The 24,720-nt window shown below is 40.9% G+C and overlaps 1 protein-coding gene across 4 annotated transcripts in view; it reads left to right on the top strand.

Annotated features, from left to right (window-relative positions):
- SLC41A2 (solute carrier family 41 member 2) overlaps positions 1 to 24,720 on the top strand; it is a 44,111-nt gene that overhangs the window by 8,979 nt on the left and 10,412 nt on the right. For all 4 annotated transcript variants that reach the window (XM_053406353.1, XM_053406354.1, XM_053406352.1 and 1 more), the window contains 8 exons: positions 2,076 to 2,183; positions 3,132 to 3,203; positions 6,840 to 6,984; positions 7,569 to 7,715; positions 12,400 to 12,547; positions 13,933 to 14,012; positions 20,923 to 21,054; positions 23,179 to 23,327. In XM_053406353.1, coding sequence (XP_053262328.1) covers positions 2,076 to 2,183; positions 3,132 to 3,203; positions 6,840 to 6,984; positions 7,569 to 7,715; positions 12,400 to 12,547; positions 13,933 to 14,012; positions 20,923 to 21,054; positions 23,179 to 23,327 — 981 coding nt within the window. The remainder of the gene's footprint in view (positions 1 to 2,075; positions 2,184 to 3,131; positions 3,204 to 6,839; positions 6,985 to 7,568; positions 7,716 to 12,399; positions 12,548 to 13,932; positions 14,013 to 20,922; positions 21,055 to 23,178; positions 23,328 to 24,720) is intronic.

Below are 24,720 nucleotides of genomic sequence, written 5' to 3' on the forward strand. Positions count from 1 at the left end.
CACTTCCGGGTCACGTGGCCAGCGTGACAAAGCTGCATCTGGCGAGCCAGCGCAGCACACGGAACGCCGTTTACCTTCCCGCTGGTAAGCGGTCCCTATTTATCTACTTGCACCCGAAGGTGCTTTCGAACTGCTAGGTTGGCAGGCGCTGGGACCGAACGACGGGAGTGCACCCCGCTGCGGGGATTCGAACCGCCGACCTTTCGATCGGCAAGTCCTAGGCGCTGAGGCTTTAACCCACAGCGCCACCCGTGTCCTGAACAAGATATTAGTCACGCCATTTTTCTAGTTTCCTTTTCTTAGTCTACCCACTTCACTGAGTGAAGCTTTATTCCCCCATCCCCACCTCTAAAATCCATTTTCGCTGCTTTAGAATTTGTAGGGAGGAAATGAGGTCATTTGGCACAAAGGCAGAATTTTCAAAGCCAGGCAAATTGTGTAAAAGGACACCACAAGCGCCATTATATTTGCAGGATCTTTAATATCAACTGGACGCCACTCCAGTCTCCATGCAGTGCAAGATTCCAAGGGCTTGTGTTTCCTTTTGGGAACGAGACGCAGCAGAGACTGTGGTGCCTTTAGGATATATGGTTTACTTGCACACATGTACAACCTGAGCCTGCGATGGAGGGGCTGACAGCATCAACACCTCAAAAGGGTCTTCTTCCTGCCATGGATTAGATTCGAACAGAAATCACACATCATGTTCTTTCTCTCCAGCTTGCCACTTTACTTCTCGTTTACCAAGAAGTTTAGGGAAGCTTTTAACGTTTGATGTATTACTGTATTTTAATATTTGGTTGGAAGCCACCCAGAGTGGCTGGGGAAGCCCAGCCAGATGGGCGGGGTATAAATAATAAATTATTATTATTATTATTTACATCTCTCTCACATCCACACACCAAACTCTCTAAACTCCGGCTTTTATCTGTTGAGGGCCCTGTTCTCTTTAAAAGCTCATCACCCAGGTTAACACCTCACAGGAAGCTAGCTTGGCTTGACCAGATTTGAGCACTTGCTGAATCCAGGGATTAATTAGAGGGCTCTGGCACCCACAAACTCCTAACGCTATCTTACAAAATATTCACATTTATATTTCAAATTCCTCAGTTTGCTGGTTGGAAATCGAATTAAGGTATGTTATTTAAACTACTTTGGTCCTATTGAATTAATCTTTAGGGCAAGATGAATTACACCTAAGGAACCTGAAGATGCAATCTGAGTCTTTGGCTATAATTTTTGAAATGTACCAGGGGACTGGATGTGCTGGGACACTCAGCGCATATATGGTACATTGGATCTGTAAAAGGGGTGTGGGGAGAAGATCCAGATTACAGATTGTTGGTCAGCTGTGTTCATAACTGGGAAGCTTTGAGGACAAATAATTAAGGAGTTAGTTTGGAAGCATTTGGAAAAGAACACGGTCATTAAACACAGTCATTACAAAGAACTAGCATGATCTTCTCAATAACAAGCCACGCCAGGTTTACCTTTATTTGGGTAATCTTGATAGCAAAAAAGGTTATATGGATGTAGTATATATTGATTTCTGCAAGGCTCCCACAAGGCCCTCCATTATATTCTTTTTGACGCCTGTAAAATGCATGCTAGACAATGTTACTGCTAAAACGAGCTGTTCTTCTATATCAGTGCGAGCTGCTAAACTAATGGCAGCGAGAAAGGCCATGATACTTCTTTTCCTTGCAAGTCCCACTGAGATATCAAAGCAGATTAGCTACTCAGTTACAGTCTTTGGGCTTTTGATATGCTAGTTACATAATACTGGCAAGGGAAACAACAGCTTTATGTATTCAGCTATGATATGTCATGACTCATTATTGGAATGTTTCTGTATTGTTGATGGTACTGATACTGGGGAAAATATATTAGATACTGAACTGATTTTGGCTTTATTAGTTACTGAGATTCATGAATATAAAGTATATTCTGCCCTTGGTAATATCTAGATAGAAAACCCTTTCCCATAAATGTAATTTTGTGTCACTATTTTTAAAACATTTATTTTATTGTGTTTTTTTAATATATCTATTTTATGCTTTCCATTTGTCAAATAGCATTGGGAAGTGTTCAAAAACATTACTGAAGTTTTCATTTTGGTTCCTGCACTACTTGGTTTGAAAGGGAATTTGGAAATGACTTTGGCATCCCGACTGTCAACAGCTGTAAGTATATGAAGCATTATAAGGCTGGGGTATTGATATTAGCGGTTTCTTGTTACACAGGGACATCTGCAACATTTTTTGAGATCAGCATCCACCATCAATTATCATAGGCAAGTGACAGTTGAAAAGTGAATAGACTGGTGTGCTGACCCTATTTCCCCAAACCACCCCTTGTGTCCTGTGCCCTTCATAGTGCATTGCACCCTGTCTTTTGTCAGGTTGGTTGGAAGAAGTCAGGTGGCGTCAATCTTTTTTTTTTATCCTCACATATCTCTATGTGCATAGTTATTCAAAATGTGCATTGATGTGCATTTAATTAATAAAATACTCTGCAGTTCTTTAGTTTGGGAGGTATTAAAATATTTTTGGGGCCATCTGCTTACTTCTATGCAAGAATTTAATGATTTTAAAATTGTGCAAAATAAGTACTCTTGCATCATTTAAACATAAGTCTGCCTTTAAACATTTCAAATAATAAGAAGAGAGAGAGAGACTTAAAGGGAAGATTCTAAACAGTCAAACAACAGTCAGAACAGTGTCACGAGGGGGAGAATAACCATGCTTTATGTCTTTTGTCATCAATCTTATAATTAGCATAATTTTCATATAATTCCTATGAACCAGCTGCTGCCAAACAAATAAAAAAACTGCAATTCTACACTACATGCTAATAATGCTACTTTAAACACAAAGCAGTTTTTGACAAGATACGGTATACAGACAGTATGTAGCTCTCCACTCCCCTGGCACTTTTGGATTGACAGTCAGTTAAAGTCTGATCATTGCTTCCATTTTAAAGAAACATGCACACAACTCATATACTTTTGAGATGAAATGATGTTATAGCACACAAAATGTTTGTGGTAGAAAGCGATAGTTGAACTCTTCAAATTACTACCAAGGCAATATTTTTCACTTGCTAAAAACACATTTTGTGCTTTTTTACAGGTAAATGTTGGAAAAATGGATTCACCCATTGAGAAGTGGAATTTAATAATTGGTAATTTGGCCTTAAAACAGGTAAGGATTCATAAAAGTGTTAAAAAGCCATTGCAGATTAACACATTGTCATGGATACAAGATGTCATGGACTGGTTGGATGCAGAGGAATGGTGGGAGGAACCAACTGGGGAAACCCAAGGGAAGAAGGCGGGGAGCCCGGGGAGTCCTGGTTGGAGGACAATAATGAGTGGTCAAAGGGAGAAGACTGGGAGGAGGAGCTGTCGGAAGCTGAAGAAGTAACAGGGCTTAGTGAGCTGGGGGAGTCTGTGACAGAGAGGAATCTAGAATTAGAGACAGAAGCTGAAGCAGGGGGGGAGGGAGGCCAAGAGGCATAGATGAGTCCAGCAGGTGAGGGGTCACAGGTGTCTTCGGCTTCTCTGCGACAAACTCATCTCCCCTCTGGTCTCGCAGAACCAGAAGAGGCATGAAAAAGGTGGAGGAGATGTTAGCTTCAAGCGAGCACAGTCTCCAATTGCTTGGAAAAAAAACCCTGGAGAAGAGGGTGCTTAGACGGCTGTGGGGAGGCAGGGACTTTCAGTCTCAGCAACTGATCCATGGGGCAAGACCTACTGGGGATGAGCTGTTGTGCTCATTAGCCCTGACACTCTGACACATGGTGTTCTTGCTAATAAAGTGTTAACTCCAACTTGCTGACAAGTACAAAGCTCTTGCAGTCAGATGACTCGGGCATTGTTTCCCATGAGATTAATGTTCATAGGATTTTGAGAGTTTGCATACTATTCAAATAGCACTTGTAGTCAGATTTGAGTAATTATTCTCAGAGCTGTGGAGCATCGTTACAGAGATCCCCAGCAAGTCTTACCTCAGTTCGAAGTCTCCTGCCGTGCCTTGGACTGGCTGCAGTGCAGTCTCAGTACATTGAGACTGATGATTTATCTTTAAGGGAGTTTTTTTTAGTACCTACTTGGGTGGCGCTGTGGGTTAAACCACAGACCCTAGGACTTGCCAATCAGAAGGTTGGCGGTTCGAATCCCCACGACGGGGTGAGCTCCCGTTGTTCGGTCCCAGTTCCTGCCAACCTAGCAGTTCGAAAGCACGTCATAGTGCAAGTAGATAAATAGGTACCGCTCCAGCGGGAAGGTAAACGGCGTTTCCGTGCGCTGCTCTGGTTCACCAGAAGCGGCTTAGTCATGCTGGCCACATGACCCGGAAGCTGTATGCCGGCTCCCTCGGCCAATAAAGCGAGATGAGTGCCACAACCCCAGAGTCGGTCACAACTGGACCTAACAGTCAGGGGTCCCTTTACCTTTACCTTTACTTGTTCTTAAAATATAGTCTTAGGCCGTTCAAAAACGAATTCTCTGGCTCTAGTCCAAAATATGTTTATTTGCTGTGGTCTTAAAATGTTGGCCTTTCTAAGATAATTATTTGTTCCATATATTTTAATGGTTTAGACTGCAATTTAACCACACTTGTTAGGAAATAGGCCCAATCAAACTCAGTAAGCTTTACTTCTGAGGGAATATGGTTACGATTGGACTGCACACATTTTTAATTTCAAAGCTGATTTGTGTGTCTATGAAGAGAAAAGCAATAATAACTCAAATCAAAATCAGATCCCTCTATAAAACAAGGGGAAGAGAAATCCGGAGTCCCTAACACCGGTGGATGGTGCCTTGTACGCCTCCTTCCTGCAACTCCTGCAGCCAAGCTGGTGCCAAACTTATTGCTCTGCTTTCCTTTGGTTTTTTTTTTGTTTTTTTCCTTTTTTAAATATTTATTGGTATTTTCAACAAACATATATCAATCAAAAACGAAAAATGAACAAAATAAAAACCACACACAAATACATAAAATTCAAGACTTAACAGAAAAAAACAAAAAAAAAACACATAAAGTTTCAAATACTTGTTTTCCTTAACCTTATTTCTCAGACCTCCTCACACCTCCCCTTCTTGTATTCTAATTTAAATTGTCAATTCAGCAAGTCCTTAACTTAATTCTTCACCTTAGCTTAAACATTTGTTCTAACATACTATTATTTTACTTTACTTCTTTTTTCCATTTCCTCAATTTATTTTTAACAGCCTTATTTTCATTTAATTCAAAAAAAAACCAATTTTACCTTATCAAAATTACACATCAATACTTATACCTCATTAATTATTCTTAAACCTTTTTCCTAAAGTCGACCAAAATTTCCCTTCCACGATTTTCCCAATTTCCATACAACTAACAAAATATATATATATAAAAAAAATTATATTATACTTATGTACCCTTTGGATTCCCAACCTCCACCCACCCTTTTCCCGGTTCCAGTCCCCAACCAATATCCATCAGTCTTTATGTTATTTAGCCTGGAGATCTCACGTCCGAGGCCCTTATATCTCTCTCAGTTCCTTTCTGCCGGTCTTGCTCTGCTTTCCTTTGGACCACATCAGTGAAGCTGAGAGGGGAGTATTGTTGTCTCAGCAGCCCAGGACCTCCATATACTCTGCCCAGGTTTGCAAAAGCAATGTGGGAGGCAGCAGTTATGGGTTACAGGTCTCTGCAGCCACAGCAGGCACTGTGATTCTCTATTGCCTTAACTTCAGCCCCAGAGGCGCACTCCATTGTCTCTTGAGACAAATAGATGCCAACCTAGATTTCTCCATGCCAATGCACCCCAGTTATTTTTAATTTAGCCCTGTGATCTTACTTACCTTTGCAACTCCCATTCCCCTTTCATAACCTACATTCAGCAACTCAGTAGCATGGTGAAGTTCTTCAGGCTTCTTGAATCCAAAGCATGGATTTTTATTTTATTTTGTAATAGAACAGTTCATTTAAGCTTGGTGTCTGCTAAAGAGAAAGCTGTAATTAACTCAAGCCTTCTTCAACTGGGACATGTTGAAGCCTTAGTTCCAGTTGTGGGAATAAGGCAGACTATAAATAAACAAGTAAATAGCTAAATGAAATGTAGAAGCATTGTAGTATTCTTCCAGTTTTCCGTGTGCTATAAACAATAAACACACACCCCCCCCGCTCACACAGAAAAACAATTCTCACTACAGCCAACCAAAGACAACCAACCACACCCTAAGCCACCCCAACCTCTCTCACCACCAAGGAAATACAACAAGCGAATAGTAAGAAAACTCATACAAGTAATGCTGACACAAAACCCCACACATACACTAAGTAGAAGAACAGAAGCATAACCACTCGATCCCACCCCACATACCATTCCCCCCTTTCCCCTTCTTTCCTTCCTAATTGTTTAAACCGATTCATGAACCAAAAACTTATACATTGACCACTAATAATGAACCATATGTTGTAGATATCACTCCACATTTATTATGCTATTTTTGTGATATACAAATGACATGGGAAAATTTGGTATACTTATTTGTATAACATTATTCTTGTCTATAAAACTCAGTAAAAAAAGAGAGAAAAAATCAATAAATGCTATAATGAAGCAGTTGGCTGTACACACGGCAGCTCTGTCCTTGCCCATTTTGGAAGCTGATGCTGAGGAAATTGGTTTTAGAACAAAGAGCCCATCTCTCATGGGTGTTCTACCATGATCTTGGCAGTTGCTTGGATTTCCTCATCATTTGTAAATGTTTTGTGCAGCAGAATGTTTATACAAAGGCAATTCTTGTGATGCAAATTCAATTTTCATTTTTATCTTCACTTCTTTAGGTGCAAGCAACTGTGGTTGGCTTCTTGGCAGCCGTGGCAGCCGTGATATTGGGCTGGATTCCTGAAGGCAAATACCGCCTTGATCACTCAGTCCTCTTGTGTTCTAGCAGTGTAGCAACAGCCTTCATAGCATCGCTTTTACAGGGTAAAAGAAACATGATGTTATAAAAAGTACTTAAATACAGAAACAATTCTAATAAACAGCAGTTTTGCAGCGTAAACGAGGCATATTGTTTAGACGAATAGTCAGTTTCATTCCACCTGTGTTCTAGCCAGCCAGAAATAGAAATAGAATAGGTATTTTCCAGAGACTGCTTAACTTGCATTTAATAAGTGGATTAAAAAAATAAATCTATTGAGTGTTAGTAATGTTCTTTGTCTGGTCTTTACAAAATTATCTCACGTGTTTGTTAAGTTGTGGATTGTTGATGGAAACGTTTTAATGAATAGCATATGAGGTAATAATAATTACAAATTCAACTCCAGTTGTTCAAACATGCATTCTGGAATTTACACCATTTAATTTTTAATGACTGTAAAAAAGCAAGTATTCATGCTCTAATAAGTAGAGCTGCTTTTAACATGATGGTGAGAAGGATGTAAATTAAATAGGAGCACTGCACTAAGCTGGAAAAACACCCAATTTTTTTATTTGATCACTTCTTAAAGTTTTCCATTCTTACAATTACAACATGAGACTGATAAACTTTCTACCTCTCTTGGCTCTAGGAATAATAATGGTTGGAGTTATCGTTGGGTCAAAGAAGACTGGCATAAATCCTGACAATGTTGCAACACCCATTGCAGCGAGCTTTGGAGACCTTATCACTCTTGCCATACTTGCTTGGATAAGTCAGGGTCTTTATGATTGCCTTGGTGAGTATTTTGGTGCTTTTGAAAGGCAAATATCTCCCAACAGGCAAATATTTGCATATGTGAACAATATGCTGAATATCCATCCCCCCACACCCCCCATGGCTTTCTACCTGCATATTTGTTGTTGTTTATTGAGTTAGTTTAGTTGGGAGCTTGAAATTCGTTAGGTCACAAAGGAGGCGGGCAGAGTAGTCCGCCTTGGCCTCTGCGCTCTACAGCTGAACTCAGCTGCTTAACTCACCTGTTACTTTGGCTTGATGCTTTGTCATCAGGGCTCAGAGCTTTTGTTCTAAAGTTTAAAGATTGCAGTTTACGCTTAATCCTTATCACACGATGCTTCATCTTACTAAGGGAACAGAAAGTGTTAAGTTGTGGGTGAACATATCGGACGACATCGATTCTCCAAAGAGCTCTTGTTTATTCACAGGCCAGAACTGAACTGAACTGAAGGGTTCAGCCAGCCTGCTTATATAGAGCTCCAGTACAACGTAACTGTAACAACTTTCTGTAACTATCCAATCATTGAATGTCACTTTTGATCCCTTATTTGCATATGGGGACCTGAACTATCTATAGTATCCCCCTGCTGGCCCAGGGTGAGAACTTCAGTACATAACAGAAAGGGTTATTATTTGATACATAGTATTGTACAGGGCACACAACTATCTGCAGAAAAACAGCAGCAGCAGCAACAACAACAACTGTAAGACAGTCTTTACATGCAGTTTTTATTACCATAATTGATATTTGTGCAGCATCCCACATGCAGAGTATGTGTATGAAGATAATCACATGAAGGAACTTGACCATTCTTTGTAACTAGATGATAGGCCTCTTCCTGCCCCCTTGTCTCCCCTTTGCTCCCCTTGCCACCCCACCAGTTCTCCCTCCCTTTTAGCCCAGACCCTTTTCAACTGGGAGCTCTCTCAACTCTTTGGAGTCCGATATTGCAGTGCTGATTGGAAGATGCAGAGGAAAAGTATTTAGCATTGGGTATTCCCGATTACCCAAGCGTGGCCTAATGCGTGCAGATACGGGAGAAAAGAAAATGCACATTAGATATGGTAGATTAGGAAGAGCGGCTGCCTAGCAAAGCAAATTGATTATAAGCAATACAAACCAAAATGCAGACAGCGTAAGCACTGCAGCGAAATATATTTAGTGCGCTACATTATTTTTCTGTTGGATCCTAATTTGTACCTCCCCATAATGCTCCACTTGCTATATTATGCCAATTAAGAGTTTGTCTAAACTGGAAAAATAAACATTCTTTGCAATTGTCAGGGTTAGCAGTTTGGAGACAAGGAGGTACCACACAGGCAAATAGTTCAGTGGGGAAGCAGGCAGAGCACCAAAGCAGGTAAGCAAGAAAGTATGAGACGAGTACAGTCTGTGTCCCAGTATGAGTTGCTCAAACTGAGGAACTAGGCTACAGTGGAATCTCGGGTTACGTACCGTTCTCCTTACGAATGCTTCAGGTAATGAGCTCCGCTAACCTGGAAGGAGATGCCCCTAGTTGCGAACTTTGCCCCGGGATGCGAGCAGAAGTCGTGCGCTGGCGGCACAGCAGCAGCGGGAGGCCCCCATTAGCGAAAGCGCGCCTCACGTTAAGAATGGTTGCAGCTTTAGAACGGACCTCCGGAACAAATTAAGTTCGCAACTGGAGGTTCCACTGTACAGTCAGAAGCTTTGTTTACCATATTTATAGGCTACTCTAGAACAGCGTTCCCTGGGCAATTCACAACAAGAAATAAAACAACTGAAAGTGTGATAACAATAGCATAAAATGCAGCTTACAGACAAGTCACAGAGAGCAAAAAAAGGAACCAGATTTAAAAGTCTGTGAATGTGTGTATGTGTGGATTTTGTTTGACACTGGAATGGGAATGAGACCATTTCAATTGCGCCAGGTGAGTCACTGGTGGGCCACCCACTGCTGAAAATGCTTTCCATGCCCCAGACCTCAACTGACAGGAGGAATTCAGAGATGAGCCTCCAAAAGGTGTCAAGGTTTGGTAGGTTTATGGTGGAAGCTTATTCCTGGGACAGGTGGGACCCTTTAGACCAGGAGTGACTAACCAAAGCCCTCCAAATGTTGCTGGACTCCATTCCCAACAGCCCTAGCCAGAATGGCCTGTGGTCAGGGATGATGGAAGCTGTAGTCCAAAGACACAAGTTAGCCACATGCGTTTGAGACTTGTCTTTCCCAGCCTCTACTACTAGCTGTACAGCCTTCTTGTCATTGCAGTAGCAGTACTGAAGCTCGCAGGCTAGCAGTTCATTCCTCTGACAAAATGCCGCAGTGCTTCATTAAGTGCCTTGGTCCTAGAGCTGAGGTCCTCTGTTTTGAGTCCCAGTGCCTTGAACAAACAAATATTTTCCATCCATCTATCATGGCTGGCATTTGGGAAGCGAGTGCATGTTTTATTGGGCTTGCTGCTCTGAAGATGATAAGATAATTTTCTGAAAACGTTCTGTTCTGTATAACAAGTTTGATTGCATTCTGGAGTAATGTTAGAATCCTTTTTTTCTTTTCGGTTAATAAAGTATAAATCTGCGTGATTATCCCCTTGGAACACTAGAGGGCTCTATTGGGCTATAATTTGGACATCTTTTTGAAGTGATAGCTGCAGAAGTTTTAGTTTGAGAATCAATGGAATTAACTACCGAGTTAAATGTGTCTTCGATTAAAGTCCACTTGAGGTTCCTTTGCTGGGCACAGTGGGATGTAGACCTTCCAAGATTATGAGTCCTGCAGTCTTTCCCCCATAATCCACGGTCATTATTAATACATTTTGCCGTGACTAAGACCTTTCCTAGATGTTTCTGCCCATCTCCTCTGCTTAGTCATGCAAATAATCACTCCCATCAGATCTCATCCGTTTCCAGCAGGAGAGGTTAGGAGTGTGTATCTTTGCTTGCTATAATCCTTGATCTCTCTCTTCCTGCCTACAAGACCTACTTGGCTATAGGCTGCCCCACCAGGTCCAGGGACTATCAGCCAGCACTGTTCAAAGTCTGATTCTATGAGAGCAAAACAGGAAAACCTGAAAAGTGGCACATATTTTTCACTTTGTCATTGATTTTAGTAGAAGCAGAGATTCTTGTGCAGAATGTATTTTGGGGGGAAACAACACTCTTCCATGAACGCAAAGTAACATTTCTACCTTTGCATTATGATAGGTAATTGTATTCATTGAAGGGGATTAAATCACAAATATGGCCATTTGATGTATCTTAGTCCTTGGGTTGTTGTAGCTATTAATAAGATTACTTACACATGTTGTTGCTGATACTGCATCATACTTCTAGATCATTTGCTCATGAACAAGGAATATTTGCTATAGGATTCACTTGCTTCCCCAGCTCAAGAACCCTTTTGAGGCAATTGCACCTTCTTGTCTTCCCACAATGGTTTTAAGCTTACTGGACTGCTTTGCTCCAGTTCCCAGCCTCTTCATTGTGTTGCCTGGAAGGAGAGGAAGATTGCCATGGGCATCACTGCGGGCTCTGATGTCAAAGCATTCATTCAAGTCCCTATCATTTTTTTCCTGTGTTGTATCTCATTGCTGTTAATTTATTCTTGCTAAATTGTGAACAGGCCCAGCTGAGTAAAATAATTCACTAGGACAGCACTGTTGTTATCGTATAATGTACAGTTATGAAAACGGGCTTGATTGTGGTTCAAAGGCCATATGGCATTGGACTGGAATAAACTGGGCAATCATGATGTGTGAGCTCATCTTCTTGCATAGTTAGAAAGAAGAGGCGCAGATGGAAGGTTGGGAGATTAAATAAAGAACCAAGCACATACCGCTTTTAAGACTTCTAAAAATACCAAAATAATTCTGTAGTACCTCTTACTGAAACAATTAATTTAGTTGTCACAGTGAACGGATGAGAATGGATTTGTGCAAAGTAAACAGGCAGTCCTTAACACCGGATATTCTCTTGGCCTTCTTTAATACTGAAATGCTTTGAGACTTGTCCTTGTTATTACTAGAGCTAATTGTGTTCTAGCTCTGCTAGAGCTAAATTACAATTGCATGAACAATTGCGCCCAGAATATTTCATATTCACTTGTGTTTTTAATTCTAAATTAATTTTACAAAAAAACCTGTATTTAAAATATGATTGGTTTTGAAAGTTAACCATTCTATAATAAAAGCAGTACTTATTAATGCTTTAGGTTTGCCACTGGTGCATGTATCAAGCACGATCCCAAACTGCTGCTGTCTTTAGGTCTCAACAAAGGGCTAGAATGCCTATTTGTAGAACAAATTGTTTGTGGCACAAATTGTAATTATTCAAACAGAAAATAAGATTCCTGAGACTGACACCCTAAGCCAGGCTTCCTCAACCTCAGCCCTCCAGATGTTTTGAGACTACAATTCCCATCATCCCTGACCACTGGTCCTGCTAGCTAGGGATCATGGGAGTTGTAGGCCAAAAACATATGGAGGGCTGAGGTTGAGGAAACCTGCCCTAAGCTTTCTTTCTTGGAGTTGAGGCCTAACTGATAACAATGGGAATTGTTCCCAATAAATTTGTTTAGGTGTGAGGAGTAAAAGGTTTGCAATCGACAGGTATTGTAGGGTATTATTTTCTCTAATATGGTATAAGAATAATATATAAAACTGTAATAAAAATACAAATAAACATGCTGTTCTTTTATTTATTGCAGAGAAATATTATTATATATCTCCTTTAGCTGGTGCCTTTTTCTTGGCTCTGACTCCTATGTGGATTATAATTGCTGCTAAACACCCAGCTACAAGAACTGTCCTCTATTCAGGGTGGGAGCCCGTTATAACTGCTATGGTCATAAGCAGGTAAGTAAATTGCATTATAGCTGAGTACAGGATATATTTTTTAAGGGACCCAACAATATGCAGAGCTTAGCTGAAATTAAGTACATTTATGTCCCACTGACTTCATTGAGAAAATTAAGCTGCACTTTATTTATTATTATTATTATTATTATTATTATTATTATTATTATTATTATTATTATTAAATTATTCATTGAATTTATATCCTGCCCTTCCTCCCCAAATAACACAATTTCAAAGCAAAAACAAAGCAAACAACATTCTGAAACAGCTAAACCATTCTAAAAACAATTGCAATGAAAAACATTTAAAAGTACCATATTTTTTGGTGTATAAGACGCCCCCTATTTTTTTTTAACCCAAAATAAAGAAATTTAGTTGTTTAGCTTTTTGGTGGGGTTGGGGAGGTCACTTCCGCCAGTTGCTCACCCATCTGCCCGCCACTGCCAATCACTTGCCACAGCCACTGCTGATCGCACACCTCGCCACAGCCGCCAATTGTCTGCCCACTCGCCGCCACCAACAGCCCACCCTCCCACTTGCCGCAGCCATCAATCGCCTGTTTGCCTCGCCACAGCCACCTATCGCCTGCCCAATTGCCGCAGCCACAGACAATTGCCAGCAGGCCTTGCCTCAGCCACCAATCACCCGCCCAGTTGCCACTGCCAATCTCCTGCTTGCTGCTGCCATTAATCGCACGTCCCCCCCCCCTGCATTCACCATCTGTGTATAAGACGACACCCAATTTTTGCCTAATTTCTTTTAGCAAAAAGCATCATCTTATACATGGGGAAAATACAGTAGTTACAATTTAAAACATTCTTGCATCCGATGATTTTGTGGTTGATAGGCTCAATTTTCTTCAGAGACCAAACACCTAGGTAAACAAAAATGTGTTCAGATTCCTGAAAGTTAATAATGGTGGAGACAGGCACACCTCACAAGGGAAGGCATTTCATCAGCCATTTTAAATCCGTGGAACTTAAATGTATTATTTGTGTTTTTCATACCAACAAGTCTATAACTGCTGACTTGCATGCTGGAACTGGTTTGTGGGCCAAACTTTGTTGTATTTTCAGGTCTGGGGGGGAAGAATTTACAATAAATTATAATTATGTTAATGTTTTAAGTGATCCTTTATGCAGCTCTCCCACAAATCAATGAATCGTTTCTCTTCCAGGAATGCTAAGAACCCGTAATATTTTTGGTAGATCTGTTTCTATAATTTCATAGAGCAAAAATATAATAAACCTCAGGCAGACAGTAGAGTAATATAGAGTTTCCAGAATAGTTTTTTTTTTTAAAAAAAAACATTGTTCCTAGAATTGGAATTATTTTCAGCATTCTGTCTGACTGTGTTTCAAACCTTGAACTTTCTTTTTCAGTATTGGTGGCCTTATTCTGGACACAACTGTATCTGATCCTAATTTGGTTGGGATTGTTGTTTATACTCCAGTAATCAATGGTAAGGCAGACACAGGGTTTCTTAAAATTGCTGTGGCTCAATGCATGCTGGTGAGATAAAAGAATATTCTAGACTAAATTGAGACATAAGTGGGTGGGTATCTACTACTGTACGGTCACACTATAATTTCAGAGTAAAAACAGTTCCTGGTTTTGTGTTGCGACACAGGAAAAGATAAATATACATTCAGACTGTGAGCGAGAATGAATTATTATTTTTTAAAAAAAGCTGTCATGGTTTATACATTTAGAACCCCCAAAACAGATTTTAAAATATTATCCTAGAAATGTACACTTGTATCCATTTGTGTAGGTAGAAAGTGCCTTTAGTATCTTCAAAATATTGTAACATTGCTACAGTCCAATGTGCCCCATCAATACACCTTAGCAATTATGTTCCATTATTCCGAATCATTCACAGAGATGAGATTATATACCACACACCTTTCAAGTACAGTGTATTAGATAATATGTAATAGCATGAAAAAGCACAGCAGGGTATTAGAATAGCTTTGCAAAGTGGTGGTGTTGAGTGAATGAAATAGTATGGATTTTTTGTGTGTGTGCACATACATTTTAAAAGCATATGGAGAAGTATATTGGGAACCTTCCAGTTATTTAAATGTAGATCTTCTTCGGAATCTTGGCAGTTAATGAATTCCACAGGCCTCCAAGCAGCATTGCGTCAAGGCTTCAGAAGGTAAAAATGTTCGAAAGAACGTTTTGTCCAACTGACATTTGTTCATTCTTGGCTTCCAACTTGAAAGGGAATTGCCATCAATAAAATATATTAGACTAGCCATGCCTCTTACTGGAAGTCCACTTCCTCAGACTGAAGGCTGTGTGTTTGCACTGACCTCTTCCCTCAGGATTAGCCTGTGCAATACATTAGCATGACAGAGCACATCATTTTCCAACTAGATTTCAACTTCCTTCTAGATTATCGGGGCCAGTCCATGTTGAGTCCTCCTCCACCCCACTCTCTAATGTGTAGCACAAAGTACCTTAGTGCCCTGATATCCTTAGTCTGCATATTTTCCCACTCCACTGTGCAAAGCTGGCCTATGAGGGCAAGGAAACACTTAGCACAGTGATATCAAGTCATTCTATAACATGCACTGTACAGTGGTACCTTGGGTTAAGTACTTAATTCGTTCTGGAGGTCCGTTCTTAACCTGAAACTGTTCTTAACCTGAAGCACCACTTTAGCTAATGGGGCCTCCTGCTGCCGCCGCGCCGCCACTGCACGATTTCTGTTCTTATCCTGAAGCAAAGTTCTTAACCTGAAGCACTATTTCTGGGTTAGCGGAGTGTGTAACCTGAAGTGTATGTAACCTGAAGCGTATGTAACCCGAGGTACCACTGTACTGCATTATTGGGGCAGGGGAAAGAAATAACTTAGTCAGAGGCTGCCATTTTTCTACCTGGCGTTGTTCCTCTTTAGTGTTTTAGTTTGCAGTCTTGCCAGGCATGTTCTCCTTAATGTGATTAATTAAAGCACACTTGGGAAGTCTGAGGAGTGATTTCTTGCCCCTCTCCTTTTAGAAGTTTCCCTTCCTTTCATTACATACACACTCTAGGTTTTTCTTTTTCTTTCCTCAAGGTAAGCCCACCAAAGACTTACTTTTAAAAATCTGGATTTTAAAACTTGCTGCCTTAGGGGCACTTCACATTTTGCTGCCATTCTATTTGCGTGTTCAAGGTTTGTGTTTCTAGGCTGTCCTTTTCAGTGGCAAGTGTAGCAGCTTTCATTTAAACTTGAATTTCTTGCCCATGTGCATAGCGCAGGAACTGTGGTTTTAAGAAAAATGCCAACCATCTCAAGCCTCTCACACAAAAATCACATGTTTGGCACCACTGAGTTTTCCTGCTATAGACTTTTAAAACATCTTAAAAGACTTACTGTGACAGCTCGCTCCCCCTCACTTAGAGACAACTAGCTACAGTATTGTTGGGATATGTCATATTTTGAGCTGGAGAACCAAAGTAATTTAAACAAACACAGTTATTTTTCTTTTCACTAAGGACTCCTAATAGTCTGATCTAGGACATAAGGGCAATGTCACAGAATGTCATTTCTCAGGTGCATTCCAACCACATTACTTTTGAGAAAATGTGCATAGGGTCAGCCTATATGGCATCAATGGAGAACCTTCAGCCCATGGCCCCAATTTGGCCTGCCAGGCCCCTCAAAATGCTAATCATGTAACATCATTTAACACCGCCATTCAATAATTTCAGTGTGCCTTTCTACCTTCTGTGACTTTCTAAGGTTAGAATTAAAATTTTAACATATATATATATTTCATACAAGTCTCACTAAGATTAGGAAGGACTAGAATGTACAATATGCAAAATGTATGTAACATTTATGCATATATAAAACACATTTTAAGAAATGCTCAGTTGTTTTGTCCCTGCCCGCTGTTACCTCTGCCTCCTTCTTCCTCTTGCCCTGCCTCCCATCAGAATGTGGCCCCTGAAAGGTTAGCCAGGTTGAATCTGGCCCTTAAGCTGAAAGTGGTTCTGTGTGCTTGCCGAGGAACACCATGTTTCAAGCAGAAAAGTATCATAACAAATTATTTTTGCCTTTCAGATGTCAAAGGGCTGGTACCCTCCAGCTTCCCAGAATACTTAAACTGTGCTATTATTATGTACTATTTGCTGCCAGTTACTGTGTCCGGAATTGTTGCGCCGTGCTTTTGTGCAGCAATCTGTGACTCCTGTCTGATGTTTCAATGTCTTCATATCCATTTTCCTGTCTTGTAATAGCAGTAATAAGAATAAGTATGCCCTGGGATCATGAATTGTTGAAGGGTGGGTTAGAAATCGAAATAATAATTAAAGGAATAAATAAGTGTGTCTTTAAAGAAATAATACATTAGGTGGGGAATTTTGACAGACTTTAGGCTACTGGTTCTTTATGAACATCTTTGGCAAAGAGGAACTACTTGAGATTTTGAGCATTAGGCACTTCACTTGTTTTTGCCAACCACCCTTAAGCTGACCTTGTTACGCATTGCAGGCACAGCTGTGATGAGCTCAGTTAAAGAAAAAAAGTGACATTAAACTGGAATTGCAGCGCATAGTTTTTACATGTGAATGTTAAGAAACCAGCAGGGCAATGGTATACAGGTCTACTCAGTCCCATGGACTTGCAAAATCGTTCCTTATAATATCGGGGTACACCTCAATAGGAATAATGTGTGCTTTGAGCACTGAGGGCTGTGCAAAGCAAGGCTGGGAAACTAACTGCCCTCTGAATGCTGCTGGACTCTACCCACGTTGTGTGGAGGCTGATGAGAGGTGGCAGCCAACAACATCTGGAGGGCCACAGCTTCTCCACCCCGGTGGGAAGTCTTTATGCCTGTATTCAGAAGCTTCCCCCCCCCCTTCATATGGTCAGTTTTTGAGTTTCTATAGCCAAACCTGTTTAAAAGAGGTCATTCAGTTGCAAAAGATTTGTGCTAATAATTTGGTATATGGACAAGCTGTTGTGTTCACAAGCTAATCTCTACCACATGTACCTATTTAATAGCTTTCTACTACTCTTCTTGAGGTAATTAGTCTGTTGAACAAGTCAGGTAATTCAACAGGCATGTTAGCAGAGAAGCTATTAGAAGCTAAAACAAATTGTCCATTATGTAAAAACAAAACAAAAAAACCCAAGAAATCCTTACTTCTTGAAGGAAACAAGATCAAATTAAAAGTTCAAAATAATATAGAATAGTTTTAAACTTGTAACACACAAGTCCTTTAAGAACTTATAACAAGATTTGAGAGAATCAATTAACAAATAGTCAGCATGCTGTACACCAATGGCAAAAGGCAATGGTTTCTATTTTTTGACTTACTAATAAGGGTCAGACTAGACATGACCCCATTTTGCTTAATAGTTTTGTAGTTCATTGCCTTGTGCTTATGTTGTTTTATTAAGGATATTATATATTTTTTTGTTTTGTTTTTTTAAGAACTGGTATGCCACCAAGGAATCTGTTGGGCAAAGAACAGTTGTTGTTTTTTAATGTGCATTCTCACAGTTTTTTTTATAATTTAAACTTTACTGTAGCTGCATGGGGGCTTCAAATTTAATCAGAACAGTAGTTTGCGGGGACTTAAATCTTCCCTCTCAGGCTACTTCTGTGATCAAAATTGCCTTTTTTTTACTGCTTTTTCTCCCTTGGTAGTATGGGGAAGGGGGGCACCAGATCCATGTATCTTTTTCCTCACAGGAAGAAGAGCAGTTGGCTGAGGCAATTTTGTTGGGGGAAATGGCCTGAGAGAAAAGAGTTAAGCACCTTGTTCTCCTGCCTCACCATTCCAATCAACTCCAGAGCCCCTGATGGTTGCAATAAAGAAAATAGGAGGCACACGGCATGTCTCTAACATCACAGTGAGCTGCACACCATTCAAGAACTTGTAAGAAATCCCTACGACTGGTTTTAAGGGCTTTAAGGTTTTTCTGTAAGCCTGCAGCAAGAGAAAAAGCGAAATTCAGCTCCTGTATAAACTCACCACTTCTTGATCATTGCCAAATCACAAGGCTGGAGTGACACAAAAGACAGAAATCCACTGTTGAGAGCTAGACAGGGCTCTCATGGGCTCTTTGGCCTGTCCACTCCCTTCGTGTGAACTGTGCATAGGCCTGGGTCAAGGGTCACCGTGGTTGCGTATTTGCCGAGGGTTCACACTCCAGATCCTGGGCCTGCTGCTGCAAGGAGATAGAGTCACTAAGGGCCTATCCACACTTACCTTTCCTATGCTCTTTCTAGGAACGGTCCAAACTGCAAAGCTCTGCATCTGCCCCCCCTTTTTTTGCTTCAGAGCTTTCCCTGTGAAAACCTGCTCTTTAAAGCACAATCAGAGCAAACAGCAGTCCGTGGAAAACCCAAATTGGCATTTGCTCTGATTGAGTGCTAAGGAACGGGTTTTCAGAGGGTAAGCTTTGGGGGGGGGGACAACCAACCAAACCCCACACTTGGACACAGAGCTTTTAAGGAAGGAAGGAACAGGGCAAAAGGGAAAGTGGATAAGTCCTAAGGTAGAGGGGCCCATGGAGATGTCTTGCCCAAGGACCCTCCCAAACCTTGAGCTGACACAGCCCAGCCCATCCTCTCTCTAGGCTTATGTGTTGTCTTAGTTATGTTTTACAGCTGTTCCTGTTCCTCCTCCTCTTAAGCACCCTCTCCCTGAGTAGCCCTTTACTACTTCAGTTCCGTGTCTCCAATAGTATTTTCCTCTTCTCCTCCTTATTGTACATATCTCCGAATGCAGCAGCTAGACTAGTGACTGGGAGCGGTCGCCAAGACCACATAACACCAGTCTTGAAAGACCTACATTGGCTCCCAGTATGTTTCTGAGCACAATTGAAAGTGTTGGTGCTGACCTTTAAAGCCCTAAACGGCCTCGGTCCAGTATACCTGAAGGAGCGTCTCCACCCCCATCATTCAGCCCGGACACTGAGCTCCAGCGCCGAGGGCCTTCTGGCGGTTCCCTCACTGCGAGAAGCGAAGTTATAGGGAACCAGGCAGAGGGCCTTCTCAGTAGTGGCACCTGCCCTGTAGAACACCCTCCCATCAGATGTCAAAGAAATAAACAACTATATGATGTTTAGAAGACATCTGAAGGCAGCCCTGTTTAGGGAAGTTTTTAATGACTGATGTTTTAATGTATTTTTAATCTTTTGTTGGAAGCCACCCAGAGTAGCTGGGGAAACCCAGCCAGATGGGAGGGGTATAAATAATAATAATAATAATAGCCTGCTCTGCATCCTTTCTCCTGTCCCCTTGCCTCAGGGCTCTCTGTTCCTCAGCTCCCCTTCCTCCTCAACCCTTAGCCACCCCATCCCCTCCGCGAGGCTTTCACCGACAAAATCCGGAGTGCAAATTGCTTTATTCCCCAGAGTAACTAAGTGGTCTGAACCACCACCTGTTCAGCCGCTCCGTTGCAGAGGACTCACTCCTACAAGCACAACGCAATTCTAGAATGTGTTACATAAATGGAACTTAGGAGTCTTGAGCCATTTTTCAAAGCCTCCCCTTATCGCTTTCACATGATATGTTGAAACAGATTGATTGCATTTGTGTTATGGAATGGTAGTGCTTACAGTTCAGTACTCCTTTGGATTGAATGGTTTGAGAGCCATTGAACAAAAAGTAAAAACAAAGGTAACGATTGCCTCCTTGTTACTTGATTGGAAGGAAGTGGTTAATATGCGCCAACACAGATATTAATTGCACGTATAGCTGGTTGGTAAGGGTGTCCTTTTTCCAAGTGCTTAGATGAGAAAGAGAGAAATATGCCTAAAACTACTTACAGAGATTCATAGATGATTTGAAGTTCACATTACATAGGCTCTTGATCTCTTGCTTTTGACACTTACTAGTGTAAGGCCTGTTCTGTAAGTCTCATCAGATTTTAAACTTCCTCAGTTGGCATTGCACCCCTCTTTTTTCCATGTAGCTCCTATCATAAATGCATTAGCAGTACAGTGGTACCTCGGGTTAAGTACTTAATTCATTCCAGAGGTCCGTACTTAACCTGAAACTGTTCTTAACCTGAAGCACCACTTTAGCTAATGGGGCCTCCCGCTGCCGCCACACCGCCGGAGCACGATTTCTGTTCTCATCCTAAAGCAAAGTTCTTAACCCGAGGTACTATTTCTGGGTTAGCGGAGTCTGTAACCTGAAGCGTATGTAACCCGAGGTACCACTGTAGTAGTAAGTCCTCAGCTGAGCTGACCATCATGAAATGAGAGGCTTCTGTTTGTATGTATGTCTTACCTGCTGTGTGATAGGCATAAAGCAGTCAGATAGCGATATCAGGATCTTTAATGCTAGATTTGTTATGCTGCATTGTTACCTAATTATTAATAAACAGTTAAATTTATTTTTCCCCTCTGCATTATATAGGTATTGGTGGTAATCTAGTGGCAATTCAAGCAAGCAGAATTTCTACATATTTACATTTACATAGTGTTCCTGGAGAATTACCAGAAGAAGCCAAGGGTTGCTATTATCCATGCCGGACATATTGCGGTACAGGTATGTGTTATGCATCTCCTTTAATGCATAATCCCATAATTAGATGGCTGCCAAATGAAGAAATGCTTGATATTTAAGAGATAATTAGTCTCAGAAGTTTGTCTAGAAAACATTTATTAGGAATTTCTGGAACCTTTTCAGACCTTAGTATTTGATAGGGATGAAATTACTTGCCATCAGTGGACCCAGCATTCCTAAGGAAGTCAGAATTTCCTCCTCCTCCTTTTCAAATCCGGTCTGGTTAATAATGCCATCACTGAAAAGTTAACCATAACATACAGATGTAGTCATTCTTTGTGTTTGAGCAGCAACTCTGAAATTTTCTGACCACATGGAGACTTAAAAGAGTGGTCCTAACCATGTCTTCTCAGAAGAAAGTCCTATTGAATTTATTGGGGCTTATTCCCAGGTAAATGGGGTTAAGATTGTAGCCTTAGACCATTGAAATTAATGAACATGATCAAGTTAGTTTTAATATGTTTATTCTCAGTAAAGCTTGGTTGAATGCCACCCTTAGTATTTTTAGAAGCATTGTAAGATTCTGATGCTTGCTAGAAGGAAGTTACCATATTTTTCCCTCTATAACACGCAGATTTTTTCTCATAAAAAGGAAGGGGAAATGTCTGTGCGTGTTATTGAGCGAATGTGTGGTCCCTGGAGCCGAAAAATCAGGCAAAAATCAAATCGCGCTTCATGGAGAAGGGAAACCTGAAAAGAGGAAGCGGCTGCTTTCCTGCATTCTGCCTCAGGGTCTTACTGCCCACCCTCCTCTGTTTCCTTGCTGTGTTTGCTCAAACGGAACAAAGAGCAGGGAAAGCCCCTCCCCTCCAGGCAAGCAGAGGGGAAAGCAGAGTGTCGTTCCTTCTAATTCCTCTCTGTGCTCCGGTGCTGCTGGGGGAGAGGGGGAGAGTGGGGGGGGGGAGGGGGAGAGAGAGAGAGAGAGAGAGATGGCTGGCTTGGGTGGGGGGAAACTTTTGCCTTTCTTTCCTCCCTCCCGTTAAATCCCTCTCCTGCATTCTTAGCCAGCTGCTTCTCTGCACACCCCTCTCATGTCCCTTCTTTGTTTTTCCTTCGCTCCCCACTTAAAATGTGGTTACAAAGCATAGATCCACATGGATCCTCAGGATCTTTGCATTGGGTCACCCCAAATTCACCATCAGATCACATAGCATGTCCATGGCTCCAGCCTGCCCCCCCCCCCAAATCACGCACCCACAGTTGCCTGGAGCTGCAATGGTGCAAAAATGTGGTTACAAAGCATGGATCTACAGGGATTCTCAGGATCTTTGCATTGGGTCACCCCAAATTCACCATCAGATCACATAGCATGTCCATGGCTACAGCCTGCCCCCCCCAAAATCACGCACCCACTGTTGCTTGGGGCTGCAATGGTGCAAAAACGTGGTTACAAAGCATGGATCCACAGGGATTCTCAGGATTTTTGCATTGGGTCACCCCAAATTCACCATCAGATCACATGTCTGTGGCCACAGCATGAAGCACAAAAATGATACATCTACTGTTTCATTCAGAATGTTTTTTCCCTTGTTTTCCTCCTCTAAAAACGATGTGCGTGTTATGGTCAGGTGCGTGTTATAGAGCGAAAAATACGGTAACTATAGAGGAGTAAGAATTTTAACATTTTGCTTCATATATATATATATATATATATATATATATATATATATGAATGATTAATTTTTAATAGTTTTCTGGAACTTATAGGAGCTGATTGGTTAAAACCATAGGTAGGCAAACTAAGGCCCAGGGGCCGGATCTGGCCCAATTGCCTTCTAAATTCGGCCTGCAGACAGTCCAGGAATCAGCATGTTTTTACATGAGTAGAATGTGTCTTTTTATTTAAAATGCATCTCTGGGTTATTTGTGGGGCATAGGAATTCTTTCATTATTATTTTTCAAAATATAGTCTGGCCCCCCACAAGGTCTGAGGGACAGTGGACCGGCCCCCTGCTGAAAAAGCTTACTGGCCCCTGTTTAAAACTAATCCTAATGGTATTACTACCAAAGAAAGGTTAACATATTGTATGCATATCAGTACTTGTCAAAAACGTGATTTTTCTAAAGCACTAAGCTGACCATGTTATTATTTATTCTTATTTTCAGGAGTAAATAATAAATCAGCCCAGGTTCTTCTACTCTTGGTGATTCCTGGGCATTTAATTTTCTTATATACTATTCATTTAATGAAGAGTGGTCACACGTCCTTGACTCCAATCTTCATAGTGGTATATTTGTTCACAGCCCTTTTACAGGTAAGGATAAAAATATCTGAAAATATTATTATTAATGTCCAAAGACTGTTACATTTAAAGTTTGTTTTCAAACATTTTAGACAGAACAAGCCAATACCTTTTTCCATTATTAATCCATCTGGGGTGTAATTAGTTGCTATGGCGCACATCAACTTTTGCACCTTTAATTTGAAGGATTCTTGAGCTATTGTTTTCTCCCCACACCTCCAACTGCCTTACTTCCTTTTGCTTTTTTATGATACTTGCATCTTTTGGTCAAGACAAACATGTTTTTTGTTAGAATTATTTAGCACCTGAACTGCAGTTCTTTCTTACTTAGGTTGTATTAGGAATCTGTGTAGCATTATGGCAGGAATCATATTGTATGAAAATATTCCATCAAGTTCTTTTTATTTTTCATTCTTTTTCTGTTATTAACAGAGCAGTCTTCTGTCTTTTAAAATGACATCTCTGTTATTATTGTTTTATTAGCTGTACTAGCATTCACAAACCTCATTGCATTGCCAGTCAGGCACTGAAAAACTGTAAGCTGTGCACACAATGGCTCTTTTAACTCTCCATCTTTCACTATTCATATATGTTGTTTTGTGGCAGCTGTGGCAGCCCCTTATACCAGCAGACCTTGGTAGCAATGATGAGGATAGCTTGGCATTTGAGTCCTTTGTTTCATTACTCATTTATTAAGATGATATGTATAGTTCAGGGTTAATTTGCACCCCAATCCTAATTTTGTGTGCGTGCCTAAATAACTGCCTGCACAGCCGAGTGGTATGTCTGCTGAAACATGCTGAGGTTATATACTAGGCTGCAAGTCTTGCAGTCATCAGAAGCATGTCTACTCAGAAATAAGTTCCATTTAACTGAATTAGATTTTCTCCAAGGTCTGGCAGGGCAATCTCATACATGTTTACTCAGACCTAAGTCCTGTTTGGTTCAGTTAGATTCCTTCCTTGTAGCTTAGAACACAAACACACACTTAATACAATAGCCTCATTGTTAGGGTTTTTTTTATTTCTACCTTTTTCTCACATATATAATCTCATCGATACACCCCCTTTTTTTAGCTAGCATGACTGGGAAATCTCACTAGCAGTTATAGTCCAAGAGTCCGGAGTGAAATCATTGTACAAACAATTTGGTTGCTTAAACATCTTTTGAAAGTTGTGGCCTCTGGGGAAAAAACCTCACCTCCCAGTCTTAAGCCCCTATAGGGCCAGTCAGAGAGGATCATTTTGAAATTCAACAACTGATATTACTTGGTTTATCCACGTATGTTCTCAGGGAATTATTGGGCTACCACTCCTAAGCGCTTTGGCAATCACTTGTAAGACTATCAATTTTGAAGGTGCTATGACTTTTGTAAGACATGTGACTAACAGGAGTGGTCAGTGAG

This window comes from Podarcis raffonei, chromosome 10, assembly GCF_027172205.1.
Source record: "Podarcis raffonei isolate rPodRaf1 chromosome 10, rPodRaf1.pri, whole genome shotgun sequence".
Taxonomy (NCBI): domain Eukaryota; kingdom Metazoa; phylum Chordata; class Lepidosauria; order Squamata; family Lacertidae; genus Podarcis; species Podarcis raffonei.